Below are 14,302 nucleotides of genomic sequence, written 5' to 3' on the forward strand. Positions count from 1 at the left end.
CCTCTTGTTTGCAAAAGCTGCTTCCCCTATTATTTAGATATTTTGAAGTCAAACCTCTTTCTGAAATTATCAGATCATCCTTTGCTGGCATTAAATTTTCCAGCTTTAGATCCTTCACCCACTTTTGCTTTAGGATGTCATAACGACTTTGCTTTTTCTTCAGTCATGTTTGAGTCTATAGATATGCCTTGCTTATAGCAATCCTGCACCCACATACAAGCTATGGTACGGGGAGGGAGGAGGGAGGAAGGTTCAGGATGGGGAACACGTGAATACCTGTGGTGGATTCATGTTGATATATGGCAAAACCAATAGAATATTGTAAAGTTAAAAAATAAAAAATAAAGTTAAAAAACAAAAACAAACAAAAAGAATATTTAAATAAGCTCGAAAAAAAAAGATAAAAACATACTTCACAAAAAGCACAAGAGTTTCACACCTGCTGGTGTAGCTGCAGTGATGGCTTCATAAAGTCCCTTTTCTTTTTCTTACAGTAGTCCTTATGCTGGATTCATTCATCTTGAAATGTTGGCAACCATGACTGCAGAATCAAACCAGTATACAAGGAGCAACTCAACTTTTTTGTATAATGTCATGACTTCTCTCTCCTTCGTGAGAGCACTTCCAGCATCACTAGGGGCACTTCACATGAGTCCTATTGTGTTTCTCAAAGTTGAGAGTATCGTACTAAACAGAGTAAGAAATAGCTGTGAACCACTGGTGATCACATTTGCTGAGTTAACAGTTTAGTCCACAAACTGTTCATCATAGATGAATAGTGCTATTCATGATCCATAAGAGTGTGTGTGTGTGTGTGTGTGTGTGTTGTTCTTACCCATTTCAAGTGCAGCTGATCTAAGTTGTATGCTTACCTGTGGTACTGCAATTTCTGAATTGGACTCTGGACCTTCTAGAAAGGTTATTTTGCTACTTATATACTTTTAAGATCTGGGTTGCTGAGGGGAAACAGGGGCTTGGAATTCCTGTTCCACTGTATTGCAGATGCCACACGGACAAGACCATTTTTTTTATTTCCTGATATGAACAATTTCACTCACTGTCCATTATCATTGGCAAGAAATTCCCAATTCTCTTGTCCTGTCATCTTGTTCTGAACCACAAAAGGAGATTCAAGGATTTCTGACTCATTATACAAAATATAAAAACCTTTATACTTATACTGAAATACAGCAATAAATGGGATATACTTTGTTCATAAACACAAATATGGAAGTCAAATTAACTTTCAATTACAAGAAGGTATTTCAATAGTGCCACAAAGAAAGTCCTAAACAGAAAAAGTTACATCGTCCAGTTACTGAGGTCAAGCAAGAACAAAACAAGACATAAAATGTGTTCCCTTCAGATCCACCTTGGCACTCAATTACTTGGAATACTTACTTCTCTTTTCAACCACAAGATAAAGGATCTTCCCTGGATGTCACTATGTGGGAGGAGCTGGCAGACTTGGTTCTGGAACGTGCCCTGCCCATGGCGGTAGCGCTCTGTCTTTCTCAGCTCTCAAGGCCTCTCTCTACCTCATCCCATGATGGAATTCAGGACCTCCGAGGGCTGACAGCAGCAAGTGGACACTACAGAACCCCAGTGGTTCTGGGTGGCTATTTCTTTCCCTTCTTTTTAAGGGGCTTCACATATATATTTGACAATTCCTACTCTGACCTGAGATTGCCCTCCTTAGACCAAAGGTCTCACGTCCCTGACAACTGTACTGAGACAACAGAGAAAAGAGATGTTCGGCTTGAGAGCTCTGGCTGAAGCCTTCTTACACCTAATATTCTGGGGCGTTGCATTCCTCAGTCCAGTTGCATGGGTGTCTTCCTAAAGGGCCTTGCCCCTTTGATTAAAGCCTTCTTGGGAAATGCCACATCCCTGAAAGGCCCTGAGTGCTTTCTCCACTGTGGACCTTGCAGAGAAGGAATCCCTGTCCTAGGAGTGATAAGAGATAGGAAATCCATGGCATAAGTAAGGGGGCCCAGGCAGAGACCTGTGAGGGAAACAAAACGTGGTAACCTGTCCCTTCTCTCCTTCAGCCAGACTTCTCAGGCAACCTCTGTTCTAATAAATAAACTTTATATTTTAGATCTAATAGATATTTTTTATACAAAGGAATGGCTGTGAGATGTTGTTTTTGAGTCCCTTACTGATCTTATAAGCTTATCTGCAAGTTAAAACGTTCAGATATTTTAAGATGTCTGAATCCTCATATGTATGGACAGATGACCCCCTTGTCAGCAAATACTATCTCTTTTTTCCTCTCTTCATATGTCACATTTATTTTGGCATAATTATTATTATTATTGCTCTGGCTATGTATTACAATCTAATAGTTGGACCCGAGAGTCCCTCTTCTTAATGCCTCATACATTTCACAGTAATGAGAATAAAAAGGGAATTAAGGGCACAAGGTCAGATCAGGCTTGCAGGAGTGAGAGGGTGAGCTTTAGACTAACTCAGATCAAGGGCCTATGGCCATCCCTGTCACTTAAACAGCCATGGAGAAGTTTGTCACATCATTCAACTCTCTGAGAGTGCCTCGGGCTCTTTAACTGTGAAGGGAGTTTGACAAGCCCTGTCTGGAAGGACTGCTGGCATGTGGTGGTAACTGTAAAGCATCTGCCACAGTGCCTGGCAGGCACCTACCATACCCCTCCCTTCTCAGGACTGGTGGCTATACTTTGCAACGAAGATCTCACCTCCCTTAGGCCTGATATAGGGCTTCCCTGATGGCTCAGCAGGAAAGGATCCGCCTGTGATACAGGAGCTGCAGGAGACGCAGACTCAGTTTCTGGGTCAGGAAGATCCCCTGGAGGAGGAAATGGCAACCCAGCCTAGAATTCTTCCTTGGAATATCCCATGGACAAAGGAGCCTGGCGGGCTACAGTCCATGGAGTCACAAAAGAGTCAGACATGACTTAGCAATACAAGAAGAAGAAGAAGAAGATGATGAAGAAGAAGGCCTGGTATAATAAGTGAGGGAGAGCCTTGCCTGACAGTCTTCCCCTGAGCTTTCTAGAACTGACATCAAAGGGGAAGGCATGACTCTCCTTTGCTCCCTCTATTCAGGGATGAGTATACCCCTCAGTCTCCACTCGGGCTTCACAATTTGACTTCTTTTGGAGCCTGGGGAATCCCCTCCTTCTTGACCTGAGGCCTATCTCCTCATAATAAGACAGATACCTCACTGTGAGCCTGCAGGAGGAAATAAGGGTGGCCTTATCTAGCCAAGCCTACCCATAGTCTCACAAGAATGAAAGCTGTGGCAAGCTCCTTGGGAATGACAGATGGTTCCTCTCAGGGGCCCAAATCGGGGTCCCAAATGTGACTCTCATCCAAGCCCAAGAGTCCCCCTTCTGTTGACACCACCATCAGATCAAACCCCAACTTTCCTGATACTCCTCGGTCAGAGCTGAAGGGCCCCTTGGCCTGGTAAATCTGCCTGAGGCCTTCTAGGCTGAGAGTAGGGAACATACTGTGTGGCCATCCTGGTATTTGTGTTCTCACGTTCTTTGCTGTCCTCACCGTCCTGGAAAGAACCTGGAAATATTCCCCAACTGGAAACATTCCTTGACTTGCCTTAAAGCTTCTCCACCCAGGCCAATAGTTCCCTGATCCCTGAGGAAGAAGAGGAGTTTGCCTCATAGGGCCACCACAGGCCATGGTCTTCTGAGGCTAACAGGAGTGGAAGGAATATGTTCTGTCTCCACTGTTTTGAGGCGAGTGGTCTTTTCAAGAATTCAGGGTTCTTACCTTGACTTCTGGCACAACGTGGAAATCATCCTTCTGCTGAGCTTCAGCTGCTCCCTTTGATCAGGATGAGGTTCCTTACCTCCATGTGATCCTCTGGGAGGAAGTGAGTAGGACCCACCATGTCACAAGGCTTAAGTGGCACAGTCTCAGGCCTGACAACAGGGACAGTGCCTTCTATATAGCCGCCTTCTTTCTGGGAGTGATCCTTCGCTGTCGGTCAGTATCATCAGTTGATTCCTGATAGGAACGGGGTACCCTTCCTCAAGCTGATAGAGGCTCCCTCCATTAGCCCAAGGACTTTAAGGTCCTGAAGCCATTCGCCTTCAGAAAATAAGGGATAAACCTAGTCTGAAAGCCCTGCTTGTTCCCTCCCAGGGCCCATTACAGTTGCAGGACTTTCTAAGAATTTATCTGTAATGGGGTAGTTGGCTGACACACTCCTCATACAGGACTGTACAAATGTCATGCCTGGGATTTCCACTCTATGATGAAGAGCCAGCCTGTAAACCAAGGTCATCTCCTTGAAACCCTCCAGGCAGAAGTCACGGGGCTCTTGAGCTTGCCAGCACTTACCTATGCCTCCCAGGGCTAACTGGAGAGGAGGGACTTAGTGTCTTAGTGGAGAGGCTACATTTAGTGTAGCCCTGTCGGCTGTGGATTGAGGGGCTTCATGTCCACACTCTGGGTCCTCACTTTGACTCTGCACCCTTCCTGGGGCTCTATTCTCTGCAGATTCCCAATGTCCCCACCTCCCACGGACCTGAGTTCAAAGTGTTAACCACAGCAGCCCAGAGAGTTCTGGACTTCATGGGCTTGCCAATGAGGACGGGTCTTTACAGGAGCCTTCTGTTCTGGATGGGTCTTTCCATCACCCTCACTCAGGTTAATCACCATCACTTCTGCGAGACTGATTCTCTCTACCAACCTCAGAACTCTGCGCCAAGACCAGGTTTCTTAGGTCTCTGAGAAGCCTGAAGAATAAGTGAGGCTATGCTAAGGCTAATAGGCTAAGCCCACCCGTTCTGAATTTCTCTGCGTCTGAGATCAGAAGGGAGTGCTGTCCTAGTGACCACCATCCGCCATATTCTTGGGTCTTGTTCTCCTCAATCCTCCTTCCTGGGGCCCTCATCTTGCTTTCTGTGTCCTGGATTAAAGGCCTTTGGGGAAATTCCACGTCTCTACAAACTCCTGAGCTATGTTTGCTCTGCAGTGCTACAGAGAATGGGTCCCTGTCCCAGGAGTGACGGGAGGTGGAGAAGCTATAGTCTAAGGCGGGAGTCCCAGGACAGGTGGCAGTCCTTTAGGGAGAAAAAAAGTAGATCAATCTATCTCATCAGCCAGGTGAAGATTCTCATGTCATTTCTGTTCTGATAGGTTTACTCTCCACAGGGAAGAGACTGTAAGGATGATATGGAGACTCCTTGGTCTTCAGAGGTTATCTAACATGGCCAATGTACATGCTTGTACTGTCCCTGAATATTGTTTCTTTCACTTATCTATGAGTAATGAATAAGGGATACATATCGTTGGTTAAGTACATCTGGTATTCTTACTGCTCTGGCTACACATTTCAATCCAGTAGCTTGAGCATGAGGGCATTTTTCCCTATCACCTAGGACAAATTTTGAAGTGCTGAGAAAAACACTGAAATAAAAGATACAGGGTGGGGACTTTCCTGGTGGTCCAATTGCTAGGACTCCAGGCTCCCGGTGCAGGGGGCCCAGGTTCGATCCCTGGTCAGGGAACTAGACCACACGTGCAGCAACTAAGATCCAGCACAGCCAAATAAAAAAAATAAATAATAAATAAACAAGGAATTGCCAAATGTTAAAAGGACTTGTTAAAGAACAAAGACAAGAGTATGTCTCAGGTTGGGGGGAGAACAACAGTATGAGTGATAAGTAGTGTAGAGCAGGAGTCTATTGCCAGCTGTCATTTACCAGCCTCATGTATTTCAGCACAAAACCAAACCCTAACTCTATGAGCCTTGGGCTCTCCCCTGTGAAGTAAGTTTGATAAGCCCTTTCTTGGCAGATTCGTGGAATGTAAGTATTTATGGAAAGCTTCTGTCACGGCACCTGTCTCTACTGAGACATTAGGAGCAACGGCAGTTATTACTATGATTATCTTGACCTCAGATGTTACATCAGCTGGATTTTTTTTTTCAATCTATCAGATGTCAGGAACTATGCAGTGTTCCAAGTGGGGAAAAAAAAGACCCAACCTCCCAAATCAGCCAAAATTCCACTTAGGAATGAAACCAAAGTAATATGTTCTCTCCAACCCCTCTTTACCCTGCTTCTTTCTTGTTCTTCCTGAAGTACAGAGTATCTCAGCCTCTTCCATAGAATGACATCATCTCTGAGAAACTGTAATGAGTGGACAGGAGCTAAACTTTTTCTGACTAAACATCACCAGTACAAGCATGAAGACTTCTTAAGAGCAGATTCTCAATGTTTGTGTAAAAGAAGAGCCATGAATAAATCATTTGCTATAATTTATATTCTCATTCTTTTTTTTATTTTTTATTTATTTTTATTTTTATTATTTAAGTTCAACTCAAACATTCTTGAAAACCATAAACCATAAGCAGAGGCAAGTATGTGTCTTTTATATTTACAAAAAAGGAGACTAAGCAGAGAGTAAAGCCAGCCAAAATCTGAAGAAATTTCAGCTCTCTCCCTAACAATGTATCAATGTTCTGAGCCTCTATTAGTGTGGTGTCTTTCACATTTCTAAGGACACTCTCATCCTAAAGTGATGTTATTCTCATCCTGGATCACAAAAGTGATGTGAGGATTTCCAATATTTATTGGAGAAAACAAAATTCTTACTCCTAAATTTCACAAACAGCAAAGTGTATGTGACCCATGTTATTCATATACTTATATCATGACTCTAAATGACCTTTCTGTTGAAAAATTTTAACAACTGAAAATTGGGGGAAATAAAGTCAACAAGTTATTGATGCATATCAGGAACACAGGTTGACCGGCTTCTCTAGCCACAAAGTGAACAACGGGCTTCAGATCACACTAGGGGCGAGATGAGCGGCTGGACTCGGCCCTGGGGTGTGCAGTGGCTGAAGCAGAAGGGCCAGCGCTGGCTGAGGCAGCAGTGCCAGGCCTGGTTGAGGCAGAAGTGCCAGCGCTGGCTGAGGCAGTAGTGCCAGGCCTGGCTGAAGCAGAAGGGCCAGGGCTGGCTGAGGCAGAAGTGCCAGCAGTGGCTGAGGCAGCAGTGTCAGCCTGGTTGAGGCAGAACTGCCAGCAGCGGCTGAGGCGGAAGTGCCAGGCCTGGACGAAGAAGAAAGGCCAGAGCTGGCTGAGGCAGCAGTGCCAGGCCTGGCCGAAGCAGAACGGCCAGCAGCGGCTGAGGCAGCAATGCCAGGCCTGGTTGAGGCAGAACTGCCAGCAGCGGCTGAGGCAGAAGTGCCAGGCCTGGACGAAGAAGAAAGGCCAGAGCTGGCTGAGGCAGCAGTGCCAGGCCTGGCCGAAGCAGAAGGGCCAGCAGCAGCTGAGGCAGCAGTGCCAGGCCTGGTTGAGGCAGAAGTGCCAGAAGCGGCTGAGACAGAAGTGCCAGGCCTGGCCGAAGAAGAAAGGCCAGAGCTGGCTGAGGCAGCAGTGCCAGGCCTGGCCGAAGCAGAACGGCCAGCAGCGGCTGAGGCAGCAGTGCCAGGCCTGGTTGAGGCAGAACTGCCAGCAGCGGCTGAGGCAGAAGTGCCAGGCCTGGACGAAGAAGAAAGGCCAGAGCTGGCTGAGGCAGCAGTGCCAGGCCTGGCCGAAGCAGAACGGCCAGCAGTGGCTGAGGCAGCAGTGCCAGGCCTGGTTGAGGCAGAACTGCCAGCAGCGGCTGAGGCAGCAGTGCCAGGCCTGGTTGAGGCAGAAGTGCCAGCCCTGGCTGCACCTCTGGCTCCGGTGCTCTCTACTTCCTCTCTCCAAGCCTCTTCATATTGCGGCTGCAAGGCAGGATGGACCAAATCCTTGACCTTGGCCAAAAACTGAAGGACTTTCGTCTTGCTGGTTTCTGTGAGCGCTTTAGGACCGCACAGGAACTCATAGCGAGGGGGATCGCTGCCGGGCACCTGCCGGTACTCCAGGTACCCTTCCCGCACCAGATCTTCTGTGATGAGCTTCCTGGGCTCTCCAAAGATGAAGTGACTTCTTCCATCATAGATGCCCAGCATATTCAGGAACTTCCAGATCTTCTCCTCAGGGGCGTGGTTGCCATTCAGGTAGATGACACCCAGCAGAGGCATCAGAAGACCATTCTTTGGCAGCCCCAAGTCACCTCTCATAGACTCACTGTCGCTGAGATCTAGGTTGCTCACCAGGGTATAGCAATGACTGTTGGGCCTGACTTCCTTCAGCACCAGGCCAAACAACATTTCTATGCACTCGGAGGCCCTGCTAAGGATCTCAGGGAATTGTTCCTTGTACCTTCTCTTGATTTCCTGCAGCATTTCGGACCTCTTAATGAGCTCCCTCATCTTATACTTATACAGCATGTACTGCACCAATAGCTCTGCCTTCCAGGTCAGAAGATCTGTGTGAGAGCTCGCAGCAGCAGCTGAAGCCTGGGAGGAATTTTCACCTTCCTGAACTTGGCCCTCAGCACCTACACCAGATCTTGAGCGTGCTGCACTACCTACACCATATCTTGAGCGTGCTGCGCCACCGACACCAGATCTTGAGTGTGCTGCGCCACCGACACCAGATCTTGAGCGTGCTGCGCCACCGACACCAGATCTTGAGCGTGCTGCGCCACCGACACCAGATCTTTTGCGTATAGCACCTGCAGCAGCACTGGTGCTGCCTTGGGCTCCCTGAGGCCCCTTGGAGGTGCCAGCAGCAGACGAGCTTGACGGAGCGCTCTCTGAATCAGGAGGGGAGGAGGAGGTGGTCTCTTCTCCCCCAGATGTGGTAGCCTGATCATGAAGACCCTGGGTCTCAGTTTGGGCCTGGCAACGTTTCTCACAAGCACGGTGCTTACTCTTCTGCCCACGAGGCATGATGGCTGTGGTCTGAGACCGCAGGCAGGAGTCTGGGCCAATACACAGGAGATTGGGGCACCTAGAGGATGGAGAATGAGATGACATGAGCACCTTAAAACAGGGACACTCCACCTTGGCTTAATCAAAGGCTGCCTCTGCAGGTGTCCTTGAGGACACTGCTCTAGGAACCCATAAGGCTCCTGTTTTCCTGCTCAGACCAAACATGGTCTCCTCAGAACAAAATCTGGTGCAGGCAGGTTGATGTCCCTGTGGACCCTCACAAGATCCCAATTCAAGGTCTAAAATATTTTTTTGCTTCTGGTTTCTCCTATATGTCTTTTTGAAATAAAATTATTTTTTGCAATATTACAATATTAATTTATAATAGTGTACCAGTTTCTGCCACACATCAGTATGTATCAGCCATAGGTATATCTTATGTCTCCTCCATCTTGAAACTCCCTCCCACGTTCCCACAGAATCCCACAGAGGAAGAACAGAGGCCTTACTTTTCCTCTGCATCCTCTCAGCCCTGCTTTGGATCTACTCAGGTGACAGCAGGTGCCAGCAGTGGGGTTTTCTAAGTTCTACTTCAGTATTATCATGTCAAGTGCTGGCAGAGCCTTGGCACCCTTCCCTCTGCTACTCTGATGTAGACAATTTAGACCTCCCCATGATCCAGAGGCAAGTGAGGGGATGCCTCAGTCCACCTCCCTGCCAGGAGATAGATAAACAGTGCTGAGAGGTAATTAGGTCTTTTCTATCTTGAGTTCACTGGGATCATCATTCAAGGTCCTTACCTTGGCTCCTTAAAACGTTGGGCACCATCATCCATTTGCGGACTGGTGTCTTCACCTTCAGACAAGACATTTCCCCTCCCGTAGACTTCGTATAAAACAGAAAAGAAGGTGCTCAGCCTCACAGCCCTTCCCTGAGATTTCCTGGGCTGAAATCTGAGGGTTGGGATGGATGCAATGAGTCCTCACTCAGGTTCCTCAATTGGGCTCCCTGTAGAGAAGCTCAACTTTTTCCTGAAGTGATGGCTGCTTGATAGTAAAAGCCAATCACTCCGTGTCCCAAAAGCAGGAAGTGAAGATGACCTTATTTTACCAAACACGGTCTCCTGAGAACAAAATCTGGTGCAGGCAGGTTGATGTCCCTGTGGATCCACACAAGATCCCAATTCAAGGTCTAAAATATTTTTTTGCTTCTGGTTTCTCCTATATGTCTTTTTGAAAATAAAATTATTTTTTTTACAATATTAATTTATAATAGTGTACCAGTTTCTGCCACACATCAATATGAATCGGCCATAGGTATATCTTAGGTCTCCTCCATCTTGAAACTCCCTCCCACGTCACACCCCTCTTAAGTTATCACAGAGTACTGGCTTTGAACTCCCTGGTCATAAAACTACTTCCTACTGGTTATCTATTTTCCATATGATAATGTGTACGTTTTCAATGTTACTCTCTCAATCTGCCCCTCCCTCTCCTTCCCCCACTGGGTACACAAGTGTGTTCTCTATGTCAGCATCTCCCGGCTGCCCTGCAAATAGGTTCATCAGTACCATCTTCCTGGATTCCATATATATGCATTAATATATGATATTGGCTTTCCTCTTTCTGACTTAATTCACTCTGCTTACAAAAACTAGGAATAAAACTACCACATGAGCCAACAATCCCACTAGTGGTCATATATCCTGAGGAAATGGTAACGGAAAAAGACACTTGTACTCATGTTCACTGCAGCACTATTTACAATAGCCATGACACAGAAGCAACCAAGCTCTACATTTGACTCATGACAGGGTCTAACGTTTCTTCCTCTGCTGACCACTCCATTCAGACCAAGACCCTTATGTCCCCATTAGCCCACAGTGGGGACCGACATGTATCCTTGAGGTCTCCCAGGGATGACGACAGGGAGATGTAGTCTGAATGACGTGGTGTCGAACATCCACAGCCCCCAAGGTTCTCACCATCCACCAGGACACCTGAAACCCTCCCTTGTCAACCTGAGGCTGCCCCCACTGACCTGGTCTCTCACTTCCCTGAGATGTCCCAGGAAGTGTCATGTCAAAACGCCCGATTCTCCCAGTCCTCAAAATAGGACTGGCGCCTTATGTGTCTCCATTTCTTATGGGAGGAGCCCCATCCTCACTCAGCGTCAGAGCCATTAATATTGTTGCGGACTAGGTCCCTTTGTGGAGCTGAGTTTATTCCATTACAGCAAGGCTCTCACTTCCCCCAAACCACCTCCAGTGGACACCAGTGGGCACCACAGTTGGCCAGCTCTACCCGGGGCCTCCTACAGCCCAGTACAGGGGGGACCGCTCAGTGTGGTCCCCTGGGCGGTGTCGAAGTCTGCTCATCAGCCCTCAGGTCCCTCATCTAGGACCTAGACCTCCTCCGGGGGTAGAATCCGGGCCTACCTCCACAGACCAACGCCTTAGCCTGAGACACTCTAGACCATCTTCAGCCGATAGCTCTGAGGGACTCATAAGAGCCATATCACAGGGGTGGGATGTGGATGGGTCACTTTTATTACTGGGAGGGTTGGGAAAGACCCATGAGCTACATTCACGGCCTCACCTTGGTTCCGGACGAGTCCTGAACACTAAGTCTCCACCATATGGTCGCCGCAGCTACCGGTCGATCCGCTGGCTTTCAAAGTGGAAGTGGTGGGGAGCTGCATAACGTCCTACGTGGGGTCTCCCAGGGATGACGGCAGGGGCAGCGTGCTATGGGAACCCCGGTAGCTCAATATTCATTCGTCCTTGGGTCCTACTTGTCTGGTATCGGAGCCCAGGATGCCCCCTCCTATGAACCCGAGTCTTGCAGCTCCCAAACAGAGCCCTCGCCTTCCCAACTCCCTAGTGGTGTGAGGCGAGCTCTGCTCTGAGCATCTCTGCTTGTCAGGTGGGTTGCCACTCTGTGAGCCTCCTTCGTTGGGGGAGAGATCCTCTCACTAGCACTGATGGTCCTCACCTTAAGTCCGGTTATGGTCAAGACACCCCCATCTGCAGATCTGGCTTCTGATCTGGCTAAAGGAGACTCTGCCCTCCCTAAGATCACACAGGTTGAATGAGCAGACCACTCAGAAGTAGCTCCTGTGGGCTTCTCAGGGCTAAGAATTTACAGAATTCTGTTCGGCTCCCTCTGCAGGGGTCCCCGCTAACACTCAGCATCTCATGTGAAGTCCTCCTTGGATTCAGGTCCCTCCCTCTGCGAAACTGCAGCTGATTGTATTAGACAGAGGTCTCACCTCGCTAAGACTTTCTAGGCTGAAATCAACCTGACATCTGTGCCCAGAGCTTCCTGGGGACCACAGTATCAGTGATTTTCCAGGGCCTCCTTTTACAGTATGTGCTACTGTGAGTCCACTTTCAGGTCCTCACATTGACACGTGATGAATCCTGTAACTCCACTCTCTGTTTTATGAAGCTTCTTGTCTTACATCAAGGTCCTAGTCTCCTGAGAATTCCAAGTTGGAAGTCAGGATGATCCTCATGTGATCCTAGTCCATCAGGGCCTCTGAGAATAGACTGTGGGAATGCAACTTGAGTCCTTCCGATTCCTTTTGCTTAGCATCCTCTCTACATCTACCACAGCCTGGGACTGCTCCTTCTACTGAGCTAAGATTCCTCTTCTTAGTCTTTGGGTGACCACTATATTCAGGGGTGATTGTCCCTCAGTCCTCCTTCATGGAGGTTCCCATATCAGCTTCTGTCCCTCGATTAAAGGCTTCCTGGGGAATGCATATTCCTACAAATAGTGAGCAGTTACCCTCTAGCAAATCTTGGAGTAAACGGGTCTCAGTCCCAAAAGTGATGTAAGATGAGGAAAATGCAGCAGAAATTAAGGAACTCAGGACAGATGTCACGATGTCAAAGAGATAGCGGTGATATATTCCTGCTCTTCAGCCAGATTTAATCGCTCAGTCATGTCCCACTCTTTGTGACCCCATGTACTGTAGCTTGCCAGGCGCCTCTGTCCACGCAGATTCTCCAGGCAAGAATACTGAAGTGTGTTACATGCCCTCCACCAGGGATTGTGCCCAACCCAGAGATCGAACTCGGGTCTCCTGCATTGCAGGCGCATTCTGTACCATCTGAGTCACCAGATTTAGGGTAGTTCTAAAATATTTACTCTTGGCACCTCCCTGTTGGTCCAGTGGTTATGCACTCCCAATGCAGGGGTCCTAGGTTTGATCCCTAGTCAGGTAACTTGATCCCACTTGCCACAACTAAAAATCTCACATCCAACAACTAAGAGTTCTCGTGCCACAACTAAAATCTCACATTCCGCAACTAAAGAGCCTGCATGTGGCAACAAAGATTCCAAATATCACAACTAAGACCAAGAGCAGTCAAAAAATAAATAGAAATAACTATTTTTAATTAAAACATATAAAATTACTTTCTACATAGAAGGATAGCACCAGATAATCTTGTAAGCCCTCGATCACTTGAGCGTGTTTGAATTTGCACATGCAGGTGATCATATGCTAACTGAGCATTACCCCCTTCTCTCCTTTATTCACACCTCTTAATTATTATGGTGTTTGTATTGTCTTGGCTATGCATTCCATCCCAGTGTTTTCATCACAGAGTCCTTCTTTCTGTCACTCAAGATACATGTTGGACTGCTAGAAGACAGTGAATTTACTGACTCATGAGCACCTCAGGCCGGGACAAGTGGAAGGGTACATGCTGTGGTTAAATTCAGACCAGCGCTCTAGTCCCAGCTCTGTCTCATATCAGTTGTGTGGACTTGGGTCCATCACAAACTGGGGGAGCCTCAGGTGAAGTGGCTGTTGTAGGGCTAGTGGCATGTAGCTAAAGCACCTGGCACAGTGCCTGGACCACACTGAGACTTTACACAATATCTGTTTTTACTAAGATTATGAATATTTTTATCCTGGAGGATACCACCGACCCTGAGGAATCTTTTAAATCCAGGAGATGTCAGAGAATCTGTGGCATTCTCGCACATGGAACACCAAATCAGTCCAAAATGCTGTTTAGAAAGAATCTTTCATTTCCACTACAAGATCGTATTTTGAGTATGGGGGTACGTTTTTAACTGAATGGAATTTGAAGAATCTAAATTTGATTCTGAGACTAATTCTGTCTTCCTTCCCGGCTGCTCTTTCATCTGAACAACTCCTAGAGATTTCCTTAGTGGTCCAGGGGTTAGAACTCTGCACTCCCAATGCAGGAGGCCTGGGTTCCACTGCTGATAAGGGAACTAGGTCCCACATGCCACAGCTTCGCCACAACTAACAGTTCACATGCCACAACTAAAGATCCTATATGCCACAACTGAAACATTCCTCATGCTGCAACTAAAGAACTCTCAGGCTGCAAGGAAGATGAAGGATCCTGTGTGCCAAAGATAAGACCAAGCATAGCCAAATAAATAAGTAACCAAATAAAATAAGCCCCCATCTTCATCAATTTCACCATCAACTAAAATAGACTCACCTCACAGACTTTGGTGGAATTATCAACATAGCCAAAAACGCTGAATGGAATGC

General features: G+C 47.3%; 1 protein-coding gene across 5 annotated transcripts in view; it reads right to left on the reverse strand.

Annotated features, from left to right (window-relative positions):
* Positions 1–6,277: 6,277 nt before the first annotated feature.
* The window catches only part of LOC129638731 (melanoma-associated antigen B1-like), a 32,377-nt gene continuing 24,352 nt past the window's right edge, over positions 6,278–14,302 (reverse strand). For all 5 annotated transcript variants that reach the window (XM_055563370.1, XM_055563369.1, XM_055563367.1 and 2 more), the window contains one exon: positions 6,278–8,837. In XM_055563370.1, coding sequence (XP_055419345.1) covers positions 6,794–8,837 — 2,044 coding nt within the window. In that variant the 3' untranslated portion in view covers positions 6,278–6,793. The remainder of the gene's footprint in view (positions 8,838–14,302) is intronic.

Source organism: Bubalus kerabau, chromosome X (assembly GCF_029407905.1).
Source record: "Bubalus kerabau isolate K-KA32 ecotype Philippines breed swamp buffalo chromosome X, PCC_UOA_SB_1v2, whole genome shotgun sequence".
In the NCBI taxonomy this organism is placed as follows: domain Eukaryota; kingdom Metazoa; phylum Chordata; class Mammalia; order Artiodactyla; family Bovidae; genus Bubalus; species Bubalus kerabau.